The sequence below is a fragment of the Nicrophorus vespilloides genome, unplaced genomic scaffold, assembly GCF_001412225.1.
Source record: "Nicrophorus vespilloides isolate i.1.1-1 unplaced genomic scaffold, Nicve_v1.0, whole genome shotgun sequence".
In the NCBI taxonomy this organism is placed as follows: Eukaryota; Metazoa; Arthropoda; class Insecta; order Coleoptera; family Silphidae; genus Nicrophorus; species Nicrophorus vespilloides.
The window spans coordinates 6191-26652 of NW_017099949.1; the positions used below are offsets into that span (position 1 = coordinate 6191).

At 29.3% G+C, this 20462-nt stretch overlaps 1 protein-coding gene across 1 annotated transcript; it reads right to left on the reverse strand.

Moving 5' to 3' along the window:
• Positions 1–278: 278 nt before the first annotated feature.
• LOC108566271 (serine-rich adhesin for platelets) lies at positions 279–19271 on the reverse strand. The gene is made up of 2 exons (XM_017926074.1): positions 18860–19271; positions 279–1451 (listed from the first exon to the last, which is right to left on the reverse strand). Exons 1-2 carry the CDS (start codon positions 18899–18901, stop codon positions 441–443), a joined length of 1053 nt encoding a protein of 350 aa, XP_017781563.1. The 5' UTR covers positions 18902–19271; the 3' UTR covers positions 279–440.
• Positions 19272–20462: the final 1191 nt, after the last annotated feature.

The window sequence follows — 20462 nt, forward strand, 5'->3', positions numbered from 1 at the left end:
TAAATGTTCTAGGAGAAAAGGTAACGGAAAAGAAAACCTTTTTATTATTGTCCTTGTGTCCTTTTTTTTGGATTTTCTTCTCGTTACTCAAACTCTCCTATAAATTGTCTAAATTAAAAAAAAGCATTAAGTATGATTTTTTTCGTTGATTTCGTCGAGGGTAGGGCTAAAATCGGCATTACGCGCACTCCATTGAAAATAATTTTCTGATTCATGGATTTTTCACAAATAAATAAACTTTCTTTAAACATTAAATACATGACTCGGTTTAATTAATTAATTTTGGTGAGTGCATCGAAATAAATCAACAAATCGGAAAAGTTTTTTTTACATAATTATTTGTTGAGTGTGCGTAAAGCGAGTATTAAAATAGGCAATGGATATTTTTTTATGAGGAACTAGGAAGTAAATCAGTACGAGTGGATTGGCACCGGAAGTCATCACAGCGATAAGAATTTCATGAGGGCGTCGTAGATGAGCCGTGGGTTTATTGTACCATCGGCCGTGTATCGGACTCCTCGTAGCGAACCATCATCGTGGCTTACGACCCCGTATTCCCCAACGATGAATCCATCTGAAGTACGCTCCTCCACGCGGTACTTGCGATAGTTCCTTCCTTCCACCACGTACCCATGCTTCTGGTTGTCCTCCTTTTTCTTTTGGGCTTCCTGAACACCGTGCGCTCGACCGTTGGTCTCCACGCTCACAGACTCATCTACTTCGTAGTTTTGCTCTGGCTGTGGATAATAGTTCGGCGTAGCCCAACTGCTCTTGTCCGTATAGTATTTGGGATACTTGGTCACGTAGTAGTTCTTGCTTTCCGCCGTACTTTTTGTCTCATTGGTGTCCACATTCTGGATGGCCGTGTTGTACGAAACGGACCTGGCGCGGTTCAACTCCCTGCTATTGTGGTATATCACCTGATGGTAGGGATTTGCGTAGGTCAGAGGCGAAGGACTCGGCAGAGCCTCGTACTGATCAGTCGCCGATTCTGATTCATCGACATCAAATTCGCTCTTGCTTCCATCTGAATTCGAGACTTGCTGCTTCTTTGCAGTCGCTGAATCGTTCTTCGTAGAGGTCGAAACACGCACCGACACAGCATCTTTTACTTCTGGTTCACTGGGCTTAAAACTACTAACACCACCTAGGCTTTCACTGGGACTCAGTGTTGGCTGTTTCGTGAACGTCCTCGGTTCGTACACCGAACTGCGGGTTTCCCGAATCACTTCGTCCGCCTGCGTCGTTGATTCCGTCGTGGATGTCGTCGTTGTTGCAGCCATCGTTGTCGTCGACGACGTTGTTGTTGTCGTCGAGGTTGAAGTTGGTCTAGCTCTAGGTCTTATCAGCATCGAGAGAAAAGCCTCGCCCGCTATTAAGTCCTCGCCGGCGCCGCGCTCCTGCCTCATCAACGGCAAGCCTACGACGACCAACATCATCGAACAAAACACCTGCAAACAAAAAGATCTCTCATCAGAAGGGTGCATTTTAGGTGGCAAGGTCGACGTGTACAGCAACTTCTCGCAATTAATTAAATGCAGTATGTACAAAAAAAAATGAAAAGTAACCGAAAGAGAAAAATACGAGAAAGAGGTTTGGCCGTGTGATATTTCGAAAGACTTAATACATTACACATTATGCTCGCTTTTGTTGTTATGTTTTACGTGCATGTGAGTACGTTTTATAACAAAAACCCATTCTCTTCTCAAGTGCTATTTATAAATATTTGTATCATTATTACATTTAATAAAACGGATGTATGAGTTGCATTACAACATATAAGTTATATTAACATTTCATTCTTTTATTTCAATCTAATTAATTCACAGCGTTGCTTTATCCTTAACTTTTGTTATAATTATTTAATTGTTATTATATTTACTACACCTTATCAAAAAACCTTCGGCATATATTAGCATTGGCAATAAATTCATAACATTAAATTATAAAATCTAATTATATTGTTTATAATACAAATTGCTATAATCAATCCACAATTACGTTCTTGAAGCTTAAGAGCAGACTAAAGCAATGCAAGAAGCATTAATCAAATTTACTTCAAATTTCTGCAGTAAATCCAAATTTTTTTACGTAAACTTCATAATTACCCAAATTATAACAATATAAATCTAAGTATACTTTATATTTTAAAATGGGTCCTATTTTCCAACTCAATCCTTATTAACATCACACAAGATCGTGGATACTTAGAAAGAATATATAAATTACTACTATCAATATTCAGCTGCTTATTTCTGTCATTTCAAATATATCAAGCATTGTATTCACAATTATATATATATATATCAAAAATAAATATAATTATACTATGAAATCAACAAAGATAAGATCTTAGAAAAATAAAGTTTAAATCATATATGCGGTTTATTGAACGTTGACTTTCCTATTTTCGCGTAGTCATTCAATTTGATAACTGGTTGACAGATCAATGACTTACATCAATCAAATGCTTTTACATAAATACCAGTTATTGTTAACATTTCAACCTGGGCGGAATTCACTTAATTTCATTAAATTAGATTTTTTTTTATTAAAACCATTTACTAATTTACGTGAGTGCATGTTTATAATATTTTATAAATCAACTTTAAATATTTCAAGTTTTCCAAATATTGAAAATATTTTTATAATTCCTATCATAACAATATTTCTTTATATATTTCAATTTCTTTATTATTAAAATGATTAAAATTTCGGAGTTATATTATTGTTTATTAATTTTACAACATAAATGAACATTTAGCAGCATAGAAATTTGCAAAATTACTTGATTAGATGATTATAATTTAGGTAATACAATCATTAAAATAACATAATTTATTGCATCAATATATTAACATATTGAATTGCATTGCATTGCATTATCAGTAAATTGGACTAACTTGAAATTCATGTCTATACTAATAAATAACTTGTATACATAAATATATCATTAAACAATAATGTAGTATCTAATTGATAGTCATAGTTCTCATTTATTGTTATGTCAGTTTTCATAGATATATTGTATACAATTGTTACCAATGGAAAATCATAAATAACGAAATATGCAAATAAAAAAATTACATTGTAACTGCATTAAATGTTATCTAAACAGCTAGTAAATATGACAATAAAAGCAATAATTGTCAAAGCAAGAAATATATTTTTATCTCATTTTCAATGACAAACAAAAAACAATTAAAATGTCAACAAGTTTCGGGTACTTTCTTTTTAATAATCATCTGAGGTAGTTTCATCACTAGTTTTAAAGACGTTCCGAATGTTAAAGAGGAAAGCGCGTGCTCCTCTTACATAAATTGTTGTAGAAACGCGAATCACGAAACGTATGTAAATCAAAATCATAATAACGAATGAAAAAAAAAGATTTTGTCTCGTGCCCTGTATAGAATTCTATTATTCTTGTTACGTGCATATTTTTCGTGTGCGTGCGTGTATCCGAGATTCGGAAGTTGTGAGTTTTCGAAATCAATTATTGGAATTCCACTTCTCCTTGATATTATTGTTAATATGGCATTTAATTTGCTGGGAGGGAGGCATGAATAAATAATAAATTTATTAAAGATTGCAAGTCGCCAGGAACATTCACTCTCTCGAGAAAATCAATTGCATTACGTAATTGCATTCGCCATTATAATGCTGTTTGCGAATAGCAGGCACACTCTTATCACATGACAAAACCAAGCTTTTTTTAGTTCAAACCCGTATTTAATCCTTTAAAAAGAAAGAAAAGCATTCTCTCGTGTCGCTGTTGCTGTGATATTTATTTATTAACCTGCTCAGGGTTAATAACGTAGACCACCCACAATCGCGTACAACTTTGTTCTTGTTTTCGTTCGAATTCCTAGCTCGAAGTTATTCATCTATTTGTTGAAAGATAGATAAAAATCCATAATTTTATCTATGGAGATTTAATGCTAAACAAGGCATTATTTGCATATTTTAATATTATTATATTTTAAAACAAAAAAAATCCGCTGGGCGTTGTATTTAATTATGCAGATATTTATAAAAAATGTAATACCTTGTGGTTGTTACATTCGTGCATTTTGCAAGCGATTTATATAAGATCATATTATTTTGATGCAACACAACGAAATGCAAAGTTTCAAAACTTATTTGTTTCACCAATATTTTTTGTTTTATTTCTCTATAAACACGATCTTCCTTTATTATATAACAAATATTTCACAAGCAATACACGAGAGGCGCGTTTATGAAATTAACATTAAGGACTATTTAAATTAAAATTTTACTTAAATGGAATTAATTGGCTATCAAATATAAAATCCGCACGACTTTATTGTACTAATTTAAAAAACAATGCGAATTCCTTCAAAAGTATATCGACCTACAGAGTCCTTCAGTCTACGTCTCTTAATTGGTTTATAATGTCTCAGTAAATAAAAGTAGTAAAGGTCAAATAAAATAATCTGTAAAGATAAATTTTAATTCGAAACTCGTATTTTCTTTTGTTAATTTGCCTTGTTTCGAAATTGATCGAAATGCTTAGATTATTCCATTTTCAATTTTTCATGTCACAAATTTTGTATTAATATCCAAGAAATTCATCTATTGCAATCATCTTTTTCGTGGAAAATCTACTGTGCTCTAATTCAAAATATACGAAGCTAAATGGACCGTTACGTAACATTCTTGGTAAGGGCGTAAACGTAGTGTATGTGCAAGCCGGTAAATCGAATCTGGATAGATGGAGACCTTGATCATTGAAATGTTACAGTGAAACATATATTTTTTTCTCCATTTTGTGTAGCAATGAAGGATAGGTGTAAGAGAACATAACTCAATCAGCGTAAATAAAAACAATGGCAAAATCTATGGTATTATTTCAAAACGGCCGTAGGAAGTTTTCCACTTTTCCGTTCCAATAGAATTAAAATAAAAACACATACTTACGCTTTCAACGGAACAATTATTACGTGTTGATTAATATATATGTTACTTTCGTAACCGAGTGCAAACACAAAGAAAATCCGTGTTTATCTAATTATTAAACAACGAGTGGATAATAATAAGAGAGCGAAAAAAAGTATACAATTACTTCAATGTTGCTAATGCATTAGAATCACAAATTAATGGGTGAAGATTCGGTGTTATTCGAAGAAGAAAAAAATCTTCATATGAAATTAATTTGTACGTTATCCTTGAAAAGTAAATTGAATTATAGAAACTATTATTTAAGATTGAGCGAGCATTTTATACATTGTAATGCAATAATAATAATTTCAGCTGTAATAAAAAAAGTGATCGTAAACTTACTTGTTCAGGGTCAATGTTTCAGTTTTTTTTTTAATACCGGATTACTCTTAAATTAAGCATGGATCTATGTGTTTATATTGCATGAAATACAATGGAAATAATAAATTAAGTCCATTACAGAAGTAAATTTGGGAGAAAGAACTTACAGAACCTTTTCAACTGAACATTTTATTAGATTAAAGACATAACTTATTCCTAAATATATTAAACTGTCAAGTTTAATATAGTTATTTAAATAAATGGTTAGTTTGTATATATTAAATTAACTATTTTTTCAATTAATTTGTGGTAAACTTAGAAGTAATGCACGTTTTGCAAAAACTCTTAAAATTGAGAAGATAAATGTTTGCCAATCACTCGACTTTGTTTTCTGGAAATTGAAATTATTTGATTGTAAGTGTTGTAACTAATTTTCATACGTTTTTCTTTGTACATTTGTACACCTATTTTACATTCTGCACCATTATAAGAATAAATATATACACTTAATCTTCTTTTACGTGATGGTCCATGCAAAGTATCCACCGTGAAAAAAGAGTATCAGATGTACTAATTGCAGTTATTCACTATTTAATAATATATTGTACAACAATAAATTAACACACAAAAAATGCATCGGACAAGGAACAGAAGCAGGCGGCATAACTACAAATTTTGAATAAGCATTCCAAAGATTGTAAAAAAAACACATACACAATCCAAAGTTGATCTCGATGGCCTTGTCTGACCCTACATAAACCTGCCACTAATTAAAACTAAACCAAGGTTATTTTTTGGATAACACAAGATTATAATTTGAAATTACTCCCAATCAAGTCCAGTTTACACATTCACCAATAACTAACTAGTCCATCGGAGTTTGTTTTTTTGAAATGTCTATCAAGGTGTAACAAAATTGAAGATTTTGTTATTGAAAAACACCGTTACAATGTCATAAAATTACAGATCAAATATGCAAATTTGTGTCTTTAAATTAAATTTATATTTTTCTTAACACAGATTATGCAAAAATTTAATCGATCAGTGTTATTCGATTACTTAATTATTGTATATAAATAGCAGTATTTTTCGGACTATATCTATATAATTTATTCTAATTCATTTATGAATTGATTTAGCTATTTGCTTTCACAAAAAATGAGTGCGTCTTTTCTTTCGAAAAAAGTATTCTTATTGTCAAATGAAACTTAATGTTTTTTTTATAAAAATAATCAACTTTGTGATGTTTTATCACCTTTTTTATTAAATCAATTTAAATTATGTTTTTTTTTAGATTTATATTAGAATAATACACTATTTTAATACAGTAAGAAGCATATTTTAAAAATACAATAATTAATATTTGGTACAGTTGTTTCTTATATAATGCGCTGCATTTTTGATTCACATGTCGCGAAATGTGTGCAAATTGTACGTGGGAACGTATATTATGATATGCATATAATGATACATGAAGGAACAAAATGTATGGACAGAGAGACACGATTACGGGAGAGTTCAAGGTGAGTCCGATTAATGTGCTCAAACAGTTTCGAGTTATTTAATAATAAAAAGTAAAATTCTGCTGCAAATAAACCATATTCCCTTGTTATGTAAAAAAAAGGGGGCGCTGGCAATCAGAGCGTAACCGGATTAATTAGAAAAGTGAAAAGTGTGCATATTGAAATGATTGTAAAGGAAAATGCGTCCAAAATCGGTACGAGAGGCGGAACGTAGAAGAACAAAAAAAAACAATTGTATAGTAATAATAAAGTACATTTTGTAACTGTTTTATTTTCCGCCGACTGGATTCTGTTGGCTCACATAAATTTATTCAAAGTGCACTTATATGGTTTGGAATAGGCCTCGTTGTTCGGTTTTTGTTTTGTGTTTCAAGAGTATGCGACATTATTTGCAGAACGAGTATTGTGTTTAATGTCAAAGCCGATTTTACGTCGGCAAAAAATGCAGAAAGATGAAAAAACAACAATAATAATAACCGAAAACAAGAAACAAAACAATAAAACCAAACGGCGACAGGGAATTGCCAATAATTATAGTAGCTTGTAACGGTTGTCCTCTAACTCTTATTACCTCCCATCCGTTTAATTGCCGACCAGGGTGCTTATTATTAGTTAATAAACAATGTTTCATGAACAATATTATCATTTTTACTATTCCAGATATTTTATTATTTATTCTTGATCAAAAATTGTTGTTTGTGTATTTGCTGTTGGTGAGTTGGGAATGGACTTGTATTGCTCCGGCCGAGCGACCTTGCCAAGGTAATCCTCAGCCAATTACACGTTTCGGAAGGATGGTGCAACGGAATCGCGGACCGTGTTATGCGCGATTCTCTTTTAATTCGCTCGCCTTCAAAAATTAGACGTGCAACGAAATTATTGCAAAACATCTAGGAGGAATTCGCTAAAGAATTTTGGCTAGAGCTGAACAACCGATGTTTCGGATTGTCCTTGTATTATAATAAAAGTACTTGCAAGACTACTTTATACTTGATAAGTACTTGTGATAGGATACGTTTTTGTAAATTTCGTTCTGCGGAATTTATATTTTTATAAGTATCCGAGCACAAGTTACTTGCAAATACCGATTGATACAACAAATGTTACCTAATACATTCTTATTATGTAATTATGAAAAAACATATATTTTGTTTAATGATCACATTTCATCGATTATTAACCAACCTCAAAAACATCATTATATTAAATTGAAATAAAAAAAATAAACAGATTAATCATTAGTAACTAATGATAAATAATCCATTATACACGGCAATGTGACAGCTACTTCAAAATATTGATAAACAATGTAGAGGCGAGTTAAAGATATGGAGGAGCAATAGGGGTTTCGGATTTAACCTCTTTTTATTTTCAGTTTTTCCTAATAATTACTTTCATTTGTGAAAAGATGTAAAATCACTACGTTCAAAACTGTGCTCTCAATTATTTTCTCATTGTTGGTATAATTTGTTAAAAAATTGAAAAAACTAAAATTAAATAATCATTTTAAAATGTAATTAGATTTTTTTTATTATTTTCCTTGTAAAATTATTTATAAGTAAATACTAATACGGTAATTAGCGTTTTACTGTACTTGAATTTATTTACAAATAATTAGTTACGTAAATATGATCATTTAGAATTAGTTTCAAATCATGTATATATAAGAATGCATCAAATTATTATTCGTATTCATTAGAAAACAAAAATAATATAATATATGAATATTATTCATAATTTAAACATGTTGTTTAACTAATTTCAAAATCTATGTAAATGTTTAACTATAATTGCGACATAGTAATAGACTCAAGTTCTAAATGCAGAGTTGTTACAAAACATAAATGCGGTTGGAGTTTGATATAGAATGCGATAATCCTATAAATTATGCATAAAATAAGTAAATTATATTTGCATATTTTTGAAGGTAAAAAAATCACGTTTTTTTATATAATAGAAAATATATTACACAAAAATATTACATATTGTTATTATTTTCATTCAAAATATATTTATGATTCTAGTTGATACAAGTTTTTTTTTTAATAGACTTAAAATTAATTGACTATGTTTATCAAAAAAATAATTGCTTATTTTTTTTTTTAATTTAGTTGTGTATTATTTTACTAATTTTAAAATTATAAAGTCATGTACACATAAATAAAAGAAAAATAATCTTAATTATTATGTATGTTTGATTATCCAAAATGAAATATGAAAGATATGAAGAAGATCGTATCTCGACATCGAATAACGCGTTGCTAAGACAGGAATGAATAAACCAAAAAAGTAAGAATCGTCCTTGAAACAGTTCAAGAGGGCATTAGAATAGTAGCGGAGGTCCATGTGGATTTATGCATCAACAACGGCAACAAAAATAACAAGAAATCACCAGACTAACTTTTATTGCGGTGTCAATAATCGTGAGGACCGGGGGTCCAGCCTATAATTTCGTATTTTTTAATCATTATTTATGGGACCTTTCATCAGCACACACATACAGTCACACAGCTCGGATGTATCTATTTTTAGCATGCCGGATTCCAGTCGGAAAACAATAACACATTTCTGTTCTGAAGACGAAGTGAGCTTATCTTGTTTCGTGCCATAACTTCCTCGATTGCTTGGTTTTTTAACGACAATTTTATGCGTAACGACCTTTTATACGCGAATAAAATCACCCAACTACATGCTTTTATTATGTATCGAAAACGAAGGATACCGCGATTTTATTAATCTTTTGCAGATAAATACTCTGAATTATGAGTTTTTAATTCATACGAAAGCGAAGGCGTTACATATTATTTTTTTCGTTTCCTGGTAAATTATGGTAACAGTACTTAATAATACTTAAATGTCAATGTTCTTTATATGCCAACAGTTTACATCGAAAATATTAATTTTAATATCGACAAAAAGAAATAGTTTGATTAATTTCGAGTGACTCAGAATTATGTCTACAACAAATAAATCCATAAATTACTAATGCCTATCACATAAAACACTAGTCGATTTCGTGATCAAAGACATTATAATAAGAATAGTTCCAATAGATCATTTAGAAAAAATAATTGGATTAAAAGAATACATATGAAATCTCAGAAATTATAGCTTGATATGTCTAAGCATTCTTTCAAAGCATCTATTTATTACATACGATCAATAAATATTTTACGCTTCCTTCAATTTTATCCCAACACCATTTAGAAACAATAAACGTATTTTTATAATGTAGTAGTTTTATGATGTTTCTGTTACCTCGGCTATCCGGTTACAATAAACACGGCAATTTGCAAACAGTTCATAATAAATATAAAGAAAATGCGTCGGCAACAAATTTATTTCTCACAGCATTCCTGAAAGGTGTCTGTATTTATTTAAGAATTCATTTTATTATTGATTAAAATATAATTTGTATTTAAATTTTATTACCTACAATGAAAAAAATATAAATTGACGCTGGTTTTCAAAAAGAAACTAAACCGCTTTTTTTTTATGAATTATATGAATTCATTATATGCCTTGAAAAAGTGGATTTGTTTTAATATTGTAATAGTTCTGTAACATCAATACACTTTTTCAGTGATAAACATCATATTCTTTACTATTATTTACTTTTATTTAAATTAACTAAAATTTATAAGGTTATAAAACAAAGAATCTCTGAAATTTATTTACCGAAACATCAAAACTAATTTATGAGTATCCTAGTGCCGCAAAGGAAAACAGAAGTAGTTATTTTTTATTATTGTTTTAATTCGTTGGAATCGATTTAATGTTATTGTGATCTCAAGTACACGCTCCTTTTATATACTCTGAGTACGTGCATTTTTTTTGTTCCTCGCCTCGTTCGTAAGACAATATAAATTTTCAATTGTTTCTCGGCAAACTTAGCGGGAATTATGAATTGGCAATTTTGCGGTGGTCGCACAGGCGCCGTTTTAAATTATACCGTATACATATTTCCAGTCTTATTCATTCTTCACATCCTTAAAATATTTTGAACAGAGACCCACATATATTAATGAAATGTCAAAATCAATCAGGAAAACAATGTAACGATATGTTTTATTAAATTATACGTTCCGATTGTATCTTAATATAAAATTAACCGGATACATTTGTTTTTATTTGCATAGAAACTTACGTTAATAATTTAAAAATCTATCTATATCATGAATGTATTGAAGTAGTTGACGTTGTTAACACTATTTATTTTAACATATATTTGTTGATTTAAATAAATTAAATATTTTTTTTTAATTACTTTATTTTAAAGTTCGTTAGTTAAACAATACAAACAATTTTTAGTGGAATGAAAACAAAAACCATGTATGGTTGGCAACAAATTGTACTTCTTCATACTTGTTAACTTACTAATATATTATAAATCTATTTTTTTATATTCCTCAAAAATTACTTCAAACAAAACTGTAACTGTAATTTAAATCATTTTGCTCAATAAATTTTAGCAAGCAACATTTCGTAAATCGCTTTTCCAGGTAATTGTAACAAGTTATCTAGGTTACTTCCAGTCCGATTATTTTCCACGCTAAATTAACTTCCATACGCACGATATTCTTGTTAAACATTTTCTCATTGCATTAAACGTAATAAAATGTGTAACAATTAGAATAAATAGTGTATATTTTCGTGCTATGATTTTCTAAAATATTTGGTTTTAATAATATTTTTTTTATTAAAATTTGATAAAAATCGTAAATTACATTTACATCATTATACTTTCAAACACACTATAAACATATGTAATAAATTGTGTTTTTCCAAAGTTAAATGTTAATAAATATATGATAAAATAATTTAAAAATTGGCACAAGAAAAATGTGTAGATACTAATTTGAAAAATGTGTGTTCTAAAAATTAAATTTATATTATAACTTAAATTCTAAATAAAACAAAGTTATACTAGTTGTGTTGGGGTACTTGAATAGATTGCAGATTGCTAGATCAACAAGTGTTAATAACACGCACATTCATATAATGGACGTAGTTGAAGGATTCGTGATAGATGGATATTTCGCATGCAAATCCTTATAAGAAACAGATTTTATTAGCGTTAAATCGAGATTTAAGATCTCGTAACTTGTATACGAGAAATTCAATCTACCTATAGAATTACAACCTATTTTCCAACTAATTTGAACATAATTATTACATAGATTAATTACACTTTATTTATTAACAAACCTATAGTTTATACTATATATATACTAGTATATTTGTTTCCATACCTTCTTATGAATTAAGATTTCTTATTGATATATAGAAAATTAAATAATCAAAAAACGAGAGCTGATTTATATACTTATCTTACAAATAAAGTTTTCTTCCGTTTTGAGGCAACATCCGTTCATGTACTTAATATATTCGGTATTAATTTTCTAATTATCTTTTGTAAATTCATTCATAGATTTATAATTGAGTTTTCAATTTCTCTTGGAATTCCTCGGAGCTTTGATCATCATAATATCCGTTTGTTCACCCACTTGATTAGATTTATGATATAAAATTATGTACATGTTTATTTAAGCAAGAGTCTTGAAGTATATTTGCAATGAAAACAAATATATTTATTCAAAAGTTATATCATATTGTATACTAACTTATAATTAGCAAGCGGTCTAATCCATTTTCATAGTAATTAGTATTAACGTAATCAGATTTAAGCTTGTTTACAGCGATAAGAGCTTTAACGTACATACATCTACTTAAAATGATGCAAGTTATGAAGAATTCCTAATGTAACCTCGGCTATAATGCTGTCCCTTAAATGTTGTTATAACCAAGATTTGCCGTATTTGATTATAGCGCAATTTATCGAGTTACTAGGAAAGTACGCAGGTGTTTGCAGACATTAATTAGAAATGCTGTGTTGATTAAACATATCAATAGCAATCATCGCATCAGCTGTCCGATTGAAACATCATTGTTTGTAATAATTGCATTTGGTTACATCCATTCTTCATTTCTAGCAACAAAGCGTGGCCAGACAGAATAACACACATATACATTCCATGCGAACGAGGGGGAACTTTCAAAGTTGAATTTCTGACGCAACGATGGGGAAGGGAAACTGCCTTGTGCATTAGCGTTGGCTTCTTTCTATTAATAGTAATCAAGCGTCCTTGTCCAAAGGATTTCGATCTCCACAAAAAAAGGAGAAACAAAAATATGCGAAGGCAATAAATGGTGAACATTTGCTCTGATCCTTTTTTTGTGATAATAAACACCTACAAATTTGAATCTGGGCCAAGAAGAAAGTACACTCAATCAAATCAGAAACGTGCGAGCCAAAAACAAAAACAAAATTAAACAATTTGTTACGCAAATAAACGTTACTGTTTGTTTTATTGGGTCAAGTTGAAGCATTCGCATTCTTCCATTCGGAATTTCTATTTACAATTTCATATTTTTTTAAAATTTACCTTTTTTTCTCTGAATGCATGCTTAAAGCAGCTTACGTGCAAATATTCACCGTTGTTTGGGTAAATGAATGATTGCTTCAAACGCATAGGATAATTTGCGAATAACAAATACGTTTTCCACGATGAGATTAATATGCAGTGTCATAACAAGGAACACGGACTTATTAATCTTGTCACCCTTGATTAATAAATACATGGATTTGGTATGCACTTTTTGGTCGCTTTGTGTTGTTTGTCCGTTGAAGCCCAACGCGACTCCAACTTTGGGTCTCCTATTTTTTTGTTTGGTATAAAGCGTCATAAATTATAACAAACTTGGAACCTAAAAATAACTTTCTCATTTTGGATATAATAAATAAATCTGAATACACCAATTCAAAAAATATGTATTTATCATCATAAACTAAATTGCATATAAAAAATTTATATTAAAACCATCAATATTTTATAGGTACAAGAACTGTATAATTTTTGTCGTTGTCAGACATTCAATTACTAAATTTATTTATAGACGCATAGTATTAAATTATCTCGCTTACTTTTTTATCATGATTTCGAATACTAAATTGAAATGAATCCAATTAATGTATATTGCGTTAATAATCAATTTTGTGGTTAAACAATTTTATTAATACATAATTATGATCGAAATATTTAATCAAAAATCCAATATTTCTTTAACCACAAAATAGTCAACGTAATACCATTAAAAACAAGTCAATAATCAATTATTATAAATACCCTAAATTTTCATGTTCTAAGTTTTCATCTCAAATGGCCAATATTAACAAAAGTTATGAACTGAATACGTATTTAGAAAAAATATAATAAAATAAAAATATTATTAATCGTTGCAAAGAAACTTGACCATCTTCGATAAAATATTTTATTTAATATACGATACCAGTATTTAATTTAAAACAAAACACTGTGTTTGCATAATTTCTTCATTGTTTTTGTATAATCTTCAGTTAGTTTGTATATACATTATTTGCTGTAATATTCACAAAGCGTAAAATATGCGATGGTCAGTTGAATCCTTCACTATTTCATGAAGGAAACATTAAATATAAAAGAAACCGAAATAAAACTTAAGTTGCTGCTTGTAGTGAATACGCAATTCGTTTACTACAATCGATTCTTCTTTAAATTAAATTATTTGTATTTATTTATCGTCCTATAATATTTACAATTTATTGTGAATTACTTAGAATCAAATTTAATAATATTTCTTCACAATTACAAGTTATTTATGTTCATCAGTTATAACTGGATTCGAAAACTGGTCAGAATAATAAATTGTGTTGATGGAGTCATCGATTTTGAGATGTTTTTTAGGTTGCAAAATATATGATGATATAGTTAAATAATATTTGATGATCTAATTCCGTTGAGCTAAAAGCAATTGTATTTTTAGAAATCGAACATTCAAACCGAGCACGAATATCAATCATAAAGCTTTCAACGAGTATATGAAAAAAAATGATTACCCAAAAATTATTGTTGTATGTTTCCTAAGGCATTACGAATATTTATTATACATTCGACAATTATAAATCTTTCACGAAAATGGAGCAATTGAATGAGTGTGGCAATTGCGATACAAATAGTAGAACAAAATTTGATTCGCGTATAAACTTTTCGTCTGAGACAATTGAAAGAGAGTACTTATACAACTGAATTATAAACAAGATCGTGCAACTGGATAAATTTGTTGCAACATTTTTTAGATGACCCACTTCTAGTATCTTACATGCTAGATGAGTTTTGCTGCACTGTAGTACATTATAATTCACACAGAAGAAGCACCTTCAATATCAATTTATAATTCTGATAAAACATGTACTGTAACATTAGACAATTTATAATTTGAAGAAAAAACATCTCTTTGATACTGTTATTATATCCAAGTATATCTTTCAAAAGGCAAAATTACTTTCTTTCTTTTATGTATACAATAAATGTTAATTTACTATTAGATTTAAAAATATAGATAAATTCATAGATCATTTTTCACATATAATAATTCATAAAAATACTATTATGCAATATTAAAAACGCTATAATTATTTAAGTTTTAAAATTGTGTAATTTTAAATGTTTTATTGTATATACAGAATAATTCAAATAATATTAATTTTCTTGTTACAAATATAATACAATATATTTTAATCATTTTAACATCAAGTGTTATATCATAAATAATAAGATATCCAACAAATAGAAATCTGGTTATATTTTGAATTCTAAAATGTTCAATGACCTTGAGAGTTCTTGATCTTTAAACGTTTATGGAAACGCGAAATGGTATGATGAATTTGACCTGATTTGAAGCTATTTTATAATGCACGTAACATTTGTATTCCGAATTACGCAGACGAATCTCATATTTGGTGGCATGCGGGTAATTGAGACGTTATTAAAAAATAATACAGAAATAGCAAAGTAAAACTTGCCTCTTCCCATAAGTGCTCATGTTTATTTAATCGAAAGAACAATTAAGTCGCATGGTTGTTTTCTATTTAGCCGTGTTTCCTTTTACATACATGTAAATTGCCAAAGTTCTTATAATGTTGTTCACAAAATAAGTGAAGTAAATAATTTTTTTTTGGTAGGAAGTTTACTGGAGTCAACAACCTTCATCTTTGTATGGCGTGTGTCCATTAACTTACAATGCTCCACAGCATTACGATCTCAATTACCTTTCGTGCATTATTTAGTATAATTTAGTTAAATAGTATTTAAATATTTGAATTATTAAATGTTGGTTATTTTTTTTTATTAAAGTATATGATATTAACTAGAGTTTTAAATTAGAGATAATAATATTATAACTAAAAGTAAAAAAAATATTTGTTTACTACGAATTACGTTATTAGTACTAAAGCTTGAAAATCATAGACCAATTGGAGAGATACTAGTTATGGATGAATCCGAGTCTATTTTTTATTTAAATGTCATGTAATTTCACTGCAATTGCTTCATTTTAATAACTATTATGACTCATCACCAATTTAAACTCCTTTTTTAGTTCTTATGTCACTCTTTTAATTACACTCTTAAAAAAATCACGTATGGAATAAAAAATCTTGTTCTCGTTCTGTTACATACAGAACATAGTATATTACATCTCAAAATTTTCCAAAAAAATTTAAACTTGTAATCGTTTTCGGCATGGAAATAAAGCAGTTGCATCACATCAGGCCTTTAGTATCGTGGGTGTGGTTATTAATATAAAAAAAGGTAATATGAAAGAATTAAGAAAAGAGAGCGTTGTTAATATTGTAATAAACACACACACACTCGATGTCCTTGCCTTTTTCCGGAAATGTATCAATTTTTATTATGAGTTGCAATTTATACATGAGAGAGGAGAAAAAAATATATATAAGGAAAGAAAAAAAATGGTGTGAATTGATTTGTCCAAAATGTTCAAATCCCGATGAATGGGTTTATTGTTTTTTTTTTGAGGCAGGTTAGTTAGCATTTAAAGTATTTTGACTCTGCTGTGCATCATTTTGTTCGTCCTTCCACACAGTTAACGACCAATTTAATTATAATATCGTAATTTATTTGTTTCGCCACGAAACCGATAAAAGGAAGCCAGGATTCCGCTGCTCCGGCCAACAAGAACAATCAGCAAGTCGAAGTTTATTGTTGTTTCCACCAATAAAACTGGTAAAGATCATAAAAGAAGCAAGGATATTCTTGCAAAATGTATGCAATAGCTGAAAGGTGCGAATGCCTTTAATATTTACAAAATTTGATTCATTTCTGTAAAAAACTTAATTATAACTTATTTCTTGTAATAATACGTTAAATTTATGAAAGGTAATATTTTTTTATAAATATGTAATTAAACATTTTTTAGAATGATTTTATTGCATAATATGAAACATATTATTGATTAATAAAATATCGCATATGAATGTATAATGCTTGAAAGCACATTAGAAACAAAAGATCTGAAGGTTTCTAGAACAAAAATTATTCATTATAACGGTAATCGGAAAATTTGGATTTTTCAATATATCTATATAAGAAACGATATTTTTGATCACGTAATTTAATTAGTTAATTACATAATATTATAGTTGGAATTTCTAACTTTTCTTTACGTCCAGTAAGAAAAATTGATAATAGATTATTCAATATTTTTTTATATTAATATTACAAGTATTATATATAACTACTTGTGTTATGTTACCTTTTTTAATGATCAATTATATTTATGATTGATTGCTCTTAAAAATAATAAATACTTTTTTGAATCAATATTTAGCAAATATTTTATTTTTTTAAATTATTATTGTTTGTATTAATATTATTTATTATGTAATTGTTTATAAGTACTAACAAAAATTAAGTGGATTTTTTGTTCCAAAAAAAATCTGTTTGTATTACATTTTTTTAAGTTCTGTATGTGTATTGTACATATATTACGTATTATAATTGCGTGGGATCAAAAATTAAGGAAAACCCAGAAAAAAAGAATGGACAAATTTCATCACAAGAGCGACTTTCATATATTGAATGTACTAATTGTACGAATTATCTACAATACGAAATTATATTATGAAATTGCACAAAAATAATTGATGATCACTTTTTTAAATATTACGTTAAATTACTCTTTAATATTCTTAAACATGATTTGTCAATGAATAATCTTTTGCAATTACTTTGAAAATATATTATTCATGAAATTTAAATAATCAAACAACTACATAATTATTTAAAGGACGTAACATAGGAAAAGAACGTTCCATATATCTCTTTAATTATCAATAATAACATTTTTTTCCGCGTTTATATAAAAAAAATAAACAGAAAAAAAGTCGCATGGGAAGTATTTAAGTTGTTATTTAATTAATGCTAATGAAGTACCATTTTCTATCCTTCTCTCTCTTTCATACACTCCCTGTCGACCGATCTTAATGTCACCCATGATTTGAATAATAAACGAGCCATTTGCGAACGCATTCCCGTTGTAAGTGGAATACCATTACTATAGAACTTTTTATATTTCTCTTCTCCTTCATCTTCCATTATTATTGCATCTCTCATCATCGTCCGACTGTTTCAAATTAATTTCGAATCGACGCGCTCGAGGTGCCTATGATTTACTATTTACCGAGGATATGCCAACGTCTTCGGCGTATCTTTTCTCTTCGCATTGTGCATCGAGAGTGTAAATGTCAGGAGATTCTGTGTAATAATGCCCTTGGCACCTATAATATTTAATATAGAGATACATTTATAAAATTCATTTCAAAACTCGAAATCGTGCGAAATTTTCCTGTTTTCGATCTCATGTTTTTTTTTACATTTTTTCTTTATTCGTTTGTAATATTCATTTGTTGCTGAACAGAGAGATGTTGTTGTTATTTGACCAAGTGGCGCCACGAAAGTACTCTGATCTGACCCCCTGAACTCGCCAAAAAAAGAATAAACTGCATTCCTTTCCGCCTGCCAATACGGTTTTGTGTAAGGCACAATTATATAAAAGCAAACAAAACGAGATAATTGTAACGTATAAATAAAATTATAAAAGATCGAATAAGTTTATTTTTTTTTAAGAAAAACAATAGTTAGAAAAAAGTAACTTACGAGTAGGAATGTGATAAAGGGGGTGGCGGAATTGGTCCACATACTTCCGTGCGATTGGAGGAAGAACAATATAACGAACTGGTTGAGATGAAGGGGATGAGTTCTCTTTTGGGGTTTGGGATTAAATTCCGGACCTTCAGAGGATCATCATAATCATCATCATCGTCGTCGTTGCCGCCACTTTCACTCTCTTTCTCTCTCTCACACTCACACGCCACGCCGACCGTCCGGCTGCGTGTTTCGCGACTTACTGCCGAAGACTACACCAAAAGCACTCTTCAACTCCGGCAGAAAGGAGACCTGACTACGCCAACGCCACCATCGATGATAACAAATGGACTGTGTGCCATTAAACAACACTTTTTACGGAGCCCACTGTGATCGATTTACGTACACGTTCTGGGAAGTCTGAAACTGCTGGGAACTTTAGTACGTACTTCGGGTACGGTTTATTCATAGGTGTTCACTAGATCCAGCTCGGAAAACTAATAACAAAGTAAATGCTGTGCGATCGATTTATATATGCATTTACATGGGAGAATTTTTCTGGATTTGGAAACGAATCTTTCCGGGAATCCACAATGATTAACCCGACGAGGGTTTCACAACTTTTGATTGGACATTTTTTTCGATTCATCAATGAAACAGCATACAAAAAAAAACAACAAAATAACGATGCAACGCGACCTTGACAAGAATCTTCGTAGAAAATTGCCAGTTTTTTTAAGAATGAAAGCATTAATTAATATAATTTAGAGAAAAGTAAAATAATTTCACAATGAATTGAAATAATTTACGTCATTGCAGATTGGGCAATATCTGTACCTTAAATTTTGTTTTTACGTATCATTTCTTTTCGTATATACAACATGTATACTGGAACAATGGAAATATGTTGTTATTTTCCCATTTCTCATTTGCATTACATATTGGTGAAAAATCTAAATTAATACTTTAATTAATCGAACTTTTATGTTAGCATTAAATAAAATAGTTTATTTATTCGTATTAAAACAAACAAGACGTAAGAAAAAGGTTTGTTTTCTATAACCATGTTATTTCAAAATCGCTTAAAAGGATATCCGAAATGGTTATAAGGAATATAAGGAGAAAGAACAATAATGTATAATTTTGCGATAATTGAATTATAAAAGGCAAAAAGCCCTATGGTTATAAGCCCTTTGTATAAGTTGACTTTTTTGAAATTATATATATTTATTTTGTTCTTTTTTTGTACGACTGATGCAATAAACATTATATTATTTATTATTATTGAATCATAACATTATAGAATTGAAATTATATTTATATTGAGTTATTTTAAAATCACTTAAAAAGATGTTCGCAAGTGAAAAGATTACACAATGACGTAGAAAGTGATTAATTTTAGAACAATATAAATTTATTTAATTAAAAATATTGTATAGTGTTAAGTCCGGTTAGAAACGTTAGAGACAACTCTATACATGGAGTTGACTGAACGGTTAACCTGTTTCGCACGTTTGTAAGTGATAATTAACTCGATATAGATTAGTTGTGTTTGGTAATTTCTGACTTAAAATAAATACGTGACTTCCACTGAAATACAAATTACAAACTAATT

Coding starts and splice junctions, on each gene's coding strand:
- LOC108566271 (XM_017926074.1), bottom strand. CDS start 18,901: ATGTGGACCAATTCCGCCACCCCCTTTATCACATTCCTACTC. Junction 1,452..18,859: donor CCTTTATCACATTCCTACTC/GTAAGTTACTTT, acceptor TTTTGTTTGCAG/GTGTTTTGTTCGATGATGTT.